Source organism: Sinocyclocheilus rhinocerous, unplaced genomic scaffold (genome assembly GCF_001515625.1).
Source record: "Sinocyclocheilus rhinocerous isolate Xijiao unplaced genomic scaffold, SAMN03320098_v1.1 scaffold1499, whole genome shotgun sequence".
In the NCBI taxonomy this organism is placed as follows: domain Eukaryota; kingdom Metazoa; phylum Chordata; class Actinopteri; order Cypriniformes; family Cyprinidae; genus Sinocyclocheilus; species Sinocyclocheilus rhinocerous.
The window spans coordinates 675376-681779 of NW_015650016.1; the positions used below are offsets into that span (position 1 = coordinate 675376).

General features: G+C 41.5%; 1 protein-coding gene across 1 annotated transcript in view; it reads right to left on the reverse strand.

Annotated features, from left to right (window-relative positions):
- Positions 1-6404, reverse strand: part of tspan4a (tetraspanin 4a) — a 37489-nt gene that overhangs the window by 15390 nt on the left and 15695 nt on the right. The window contains exon 3 of the mRNA XM_016516359.1: positions 1754-1945. Coding sequence (XP_016371845.1) covers positions 1754-1945 — 192 coding nt within the window. The remainder of the gene's footprint in view (positions 1-1753; positions 1946-6404) is intronic.

Sequence of the window (6404 nt, forward strand, 5' to 3'; positions counted from 1 at the left end):
GGGAATCAGGGGGCCCCATCTGATAGGCCTATTGGCGAAACATATTTGCAGAACACAATGACCCAAAGTGTTTAAGTTAGAATCCACTCACCACTCAAAATGCCAAGTTTTTGTCAAGTGCTGAGTTCTGCAAGCTCTGGAATCCTTTCATTATAACAAAGTGTAGATACGATGTAAATAAGAGATTCATTGTGCCGTGTAGAGAGCTTATTGACGGAGTGTGTAAGATGGCAATGAACTGAAGTGAGTGACAGCTTTTAGTGATTATATGAGGGAGCGCTCTTTTTGTGCATTCTAGGCTGTATAATACTGTCTGACTGTCTCAGAACAGGGATATTCACCTCAGTAAAGAAATTACTGTGTTTCAAGTCATTTTATTACCATTTTATTTGTCTTGATGTTTCAAAGTGCTTTTCCTAGGCGCGCCGGCGCGAACTGCCGCGCATTCGTATAAATCCACGAATGTAATGACTGGAGATTTTCGCTTAATAATAGGCTAACTTAGATTACATTTTCGATTTCTTTCTCGGCAAACCCTATACTGTATGCCTTCAGAACACTTGGAATATGAAATGAGTTGCATGGGATAATTTTATGTTAGTAAAAAGAATGAAAAAGTTTACGATTTATTAAATGGACAAGTGAAATCATTCTTTTTTTGGGGTGAATTTTCTTTTGTGATCCAAAAAAACAAAAAAAACAAAAAAATAAGATAGCCTAATATGGCTTTATAACAGCATCAGGTTGACTTATTACTGGTTGTGAAAGGATAAATAACCTATAAACTATGAGAGCAAGTGAGCAAAATAAGGGTTAGGCTTAAAAGAGCACATAGTTATTCTGTTGGGGCCCCATACCTGGTATTTGCTTAGGGCCCCCAAATCACTAAGTCCGCCCCTGGCTGTCTGTTTTCATGTGTGGTTTTAGTAACTTACAGTGATGGAGAAATGAGCTGTGTGTCATCTGAATGTTTTAGATCCAGTCTCCGGTCAGTTTTGTGTTCTGCGCGCGACTCAAATGCTCCGCTCTCCACACAAATATAAAAGCTGCTGTCGGTTAATGAAGATCTGACGGATGAACTTGCGGCTCAGTTGGACTCTTGTCGTGTCAGAAAGTGATAAGTCTTTCAGTTTTATGGACGTCGCCATCTTTGATATTTCTTTGGTCACTGTCGCTATGGTAACTGGTAAGGAATACGGCTTGACTCCCGTTGCACGTTCATACAGACAGAGAGAGTATTCGAGACGCTGCTGTAAGCTGCTGTGTAAACGTGACATTTCGAGACTCACACCTGTAAGTAAATGCGGTTGTCAGTCTCAAACACTGACTGTGTGAATGTAGCCATAGACAGACAGATGTGTTCATGTTAACCTGTTCCTCGTGGAGTGGAAATGATGCTAATAAGCTTTCCTGTATTTTACCTGCGGGTGCTAATTTGAATTCCTGCTAGTGTCTCTATTACGGCAGCCATCAACCTCTACTCGACGTCAGTATTGCCACTCAAGTGCCACATCTTATTCCTTGAACAATGAGCAGAAAGTCACATTGTGATTCTAATGAATAACATCAAACAAGCACATCACTTCAAGATGAAACAGTATTTCTTATGCTTCTGATTCGTACAATGTGTAGTTTCAAAATGGCATCCAGTGAGGTTTTTATTATTATCTCACATATGTACTGTACTGACTCAAACTGGATGTTTAGTTTGCTCGTTCCTAGTTAAGCATGCTAGCGTGTTTGGTTTACTTACGCTCAGGAGCAATGGGCGGTTCTGTTTGACCGCGCCCACACAGCCCAGGCAGCCAATCAGCATGATGATGCTTCCAACAGCGATGAGCAGATTGGCGGCAGAGAGCGACGGTAGAGACGAGGAGAGCGTGGCGAAGTTTCCCTGCGTGATGGAAAGCCAAACTCCCACTCCCAGAATCCCACAGCCGCCCAGCTGAGAGAGAGAACAACACCGAGCTGACGGAAATACTCAAAACCACAAATGCTGTGCATAATAACAGGCTAGTACACACAAACATTTCTTATTATACAATTGGCATACATTCGTTTTAGTGCCACTAATCAAGAACTGTTTTAATGTACCATTTCACATTTCTAATGATTAAATAGGGCATGTTCTGTTCCACACTGAGTGAGAGATGTGCTTATATGTATAAAACATTGCTCAGGCTCATTAAAATGCAGTCTGCCAGTACGGTAGATTTAGAGGCTCTCCAGGGTAAAGTGCTGTAGAATACCGTAGTGTAACGTGTGGTCGTGGGAAAGAGAAGCGGAGGATCCAAATGCAGGAAACGTTTAGTACAACAAAAACACAAAGTACATCCAGGCACAGGGCAAAGAAACAAGGCAAGACAAGGGCACACGAAAACAGCCATAAAGGAAACAACACCAGACAAAGAACCATGACAAACACAGGGGTTAAAGGGATAGTTCACCCAAAAATGAAAATTACCCCATAATTTACTCGCCCTCAAGCCATCCTAGGTGTATATGACTTTCTTCTTTCAGACGAATACAAACGTGTGGTCGTGGGAAAGAGAAGCGGAGGATCCAAATGCAGCAAACGTTTAGTACAACAAAAACACAAAGTACATGCAGGCACAGGGCAAAGAAACAAGGCAAGACAAGGGCACACGAAAACAGCCATAAAGGAAACAACACCAGACAAAGAACCATGACAAACACAGGGGTTAAAGGGATAGTTCACCCAAAAATGAAAAGTACCCCATAATTTACTCACCCTCAAGCCATCCTAGCTGTATCTGACTTTCTTCTTTCAGACTGTCAGATACAATCGGAGTTATATTAAAAAATGTCCTGGCTCTTCCGAGTTTTGTAATGGCAGTGAATGGGTGTCGAAATTTTGAAGCAAAATAAAGTGCGTTCATCCACCATAAAAAGTGCTCCACGCGGCTCCGGGGGTGAATAAAGTCCTTCTTTCCTTCGATTCTGAAGAGAATCGATGCATTTGTGTAAGAAAAATATCCATATTTAAAACTTTATAACCTGTAATCTCTAGCTTCCGCTAACTGTGGTACACGTGTTCACGAGAGAGTGGGGTTCCGGCGGATGATGTAGGACACAGGCGTAGCGTGAGCTCCAGTGAGAAGATGCTAGTCTCGCGAGAACCAAGTTTTGTTTACAGTGAAGGAAAATCAGTCTCCTCTCAGAAATCCTCCGACATTTTTCTTTACAAATCCTTGTTTTGTACTTCTAATTCATGACCGGTGTTTTGTTTTGCTCTCTCCTCTGCACTTCCACATTCGTCACTTCTCACCGGAGCTTACGCTACACCAACGTCTTGCGTCATCCGCTGGAACACCACTCTCTCATGGACGACAGTTAGCAGAAGCTATTACGGTGTATAACGTTTTAAATATGGATATTTCTCTTACACAAATGCATCGATTCACTTCAGAAGGACTTTATTAACCCCCGGAGCCATGTGGAGCACTTTTTATGATGGATGGATGCACTTTTTTGGGCTTCAAAATCTCGACACCCATTCATTGCCATTATAAAGCTTGGAAGAGCCAGGACATTTTAAAATATAACTCAGATTGTATTCGTCTGAAAGAAGAAAGTCATACACATCTAGAATGGCTTGAGGGTGAGTAAATTATGGGGTAATTTTCATTTTTGGAACTATTCCTTTAAATAGACAGGTAACAAGATAACAAGAGGGTGGAGCTAATCAGTCACCAAGACAACTAACAAGGGGGAACCATGGAGACAAACAAGCAGGCAAAGGAACAGGAACTAAACACAGCAACAAAGAGAACACAGAAAACATTTCAACATAAAAGTCCTTGAACAAGACAGGGGCACAAGACAAGAATCATAACACGTAGTAACACAATGTCTGTTGTCTTCTTTAAAATCTGCTTTCAAAAGGGTCTGTTTTGAAAAAGCCTCTGTGAAACATTTCAGTCAGATGTCAAATTGATCCTTACTCAAGCATGAAAAAAAAATCCAATTCTTCTCATATCAAAGAGTTCAAATGGAAATTCAACTCTAAGCTGCCTCATCCAACAGATCAGCTTTGACAGTATGAATGCTGAAGCCACTGGTCAAGTCTTTTTCATGGCTGTGTGTGTGTTTGTGCAGGAGTGGAAGCGTTAGTACACAGTAAACATTAAACACCCTGAAACAGTTGTATTTGCTAAAAAGTTGTAGACCGTGAGGCAGGCAGTTCCCTTTGACTGTAATGAATTCTGATTTGCCAGTGATTATTAAATAACAAATGAAACTGGAAGCCAACAACTGTGCTAAAATCGTTATATTCACTAGCATAGTAATGAGGAAATCACCTGCTTCAAAAGCACCACTGATCATGTCTCTGCTGCTGGATCTCAAGCCGAGGTCAAAAGAAGAGGCAGCAATAAGATGATTGGGCTTCACCTGTGCTGTAGCCTCAATACTGCTGGCTCTGTGAGGAAGTTCTTAATCTGCTTTATTGTAAGTCGCTTAGGATAAAAGCATCTGCTAAACACATGTAAATGTTAATGTGAAGTTCATGCAAGAAATGTCCTACACATATAAAGGCCAAATGTGCTGCTGTAGTGTCAACAGTGTTTGGATGGAAATGAGTCTAAATGAGTCCAAACCTGTGTCTGTCTTTTTCATTAATGTTAAAAGGCATTTGTGTGAGATGCTGCTGAATTAAGCTCTGATCACTGCAGAGTTTCTGAACTCAGATAATCACACTCTTGATCCTACGCATGAATCTAAGCTCAACTCTACGCATATCCAAACTCAACAGCAGCAAAGCGAATCTCACAAGAATTCTCAAGAACAACATCAGTACACAATTAGCACACTGTATCAAATGCTTAATTTTTGAAAATATGTACACAGTATGCTAGTTAAAGCGCCTCATATAAAGTTTAGACCTTTACATATCTTTACAGAATCAGTGAATGTGGATCAATCATTAAGTTGGCGCAGTTTTGTCTGGCACCCATTTATGACCCAGAAAACAACCCTGATCCACCCCACTTCGGTCTCCGGCCCTGACGTGAATGACTTTCACTCATGTGCTTTCTGATTACGTCATCTTTATAAATGGGTGGCTCATCTGATCAGATTGTATTCTTGGATGTTAGTTTGGCTCGCCGTGGGTTTGTGATGTGAGTTTATTCTGCTTTCTCCGAGTCTGAGCGCCACTGTTGCTTCATTCTGTGTTTGTGTTTGTGTTAGTCAGAACCGACATGCAGTGGCACAAACGCTTACATCACTGTCCTTTCATCTGTATCCAGGATTCAATTCACTCAGCAGTCACCATTCACAGCATCAGAGTCACAGGTCAAATAATGTTACGGTTTGTGAGCACAGTTAGTGATCGAGCCAATAGGATGTGAAATAGTGATTCATCTTCAATAAATAAATGCACAAATAACATGTCCTGGAAAAAATTATGTATAATAGCATGCTGCCTAATAACCTGATGACTGAAAATCTATTTGAACCATCACTTAACTATTATTGTTCTGAAGACCATGTGAACAAAAGTAAGCAGTTTTCATGTAAACATGTTTGGGCACTAAATAAAACAGAATGCTGTTAATATACAGCAGGGTTATTTCTGGATTTTGACAATACTGTTTTCATAAGTAATTTTATGAAAAATTTGCGGCTGGTTTATTTGACGTCAGTGATGCTCTAAGGAGTTCGACTCTTCAGGCCTGTAGATGATGGAGAAGCTCCTGCTTTGTGATGCAGCTGGTCTGGATCTGTTCCTAGGCGTCGTCTTGTCTCTCCAGCACCCTGCTGCTCACACACCTGTTCTTCTGTTTCTCTCTTCCTCTCTCTCACGTCCTTCATCCCTTCATTCATGCAGTTCACAGAGACTCTGCTTTCTACACTCTCCTGCCTTGTTAGCGGATAGTGCAGCGCATTGTGTCATCATTAGCGGCCGCTAACTCGTTTATGCAGGTGTGAAACGTGTTTGTCTTGCTGATTTGGGTCAGTGTGTTCCCCGGGGCCGACGTGCCGCAGATACAGGGACACAGCTGCATGAGGCACAATGCTGCCTGACTGCAATATTAATACGGAAGCATGCGGTGCTGTTAGCTGAGCGCAACACAGACGCCTAGATCTGATGCTTAGTGCAGACGCACAGGATGAGGCTGTTCTTCTGCATGAGATGGAGAGAGCATCTGTTGTGAGTTAGAGATGCTGGAGGTTGGAGAGATCTACTATTGCACATTCACACTGCTCATCTACAGAGAACAAACATACTTACATTCTGATCTGATTCTGATACTGATCTGCCATTCTGTAATCTTCCTGTAGTACATTCAAAATCCATAAACGCATGTGATTTTTATATGACATAAACATGACATATTTAGTCATACTCACTCACTCACTCACTCACTCACTCACACACA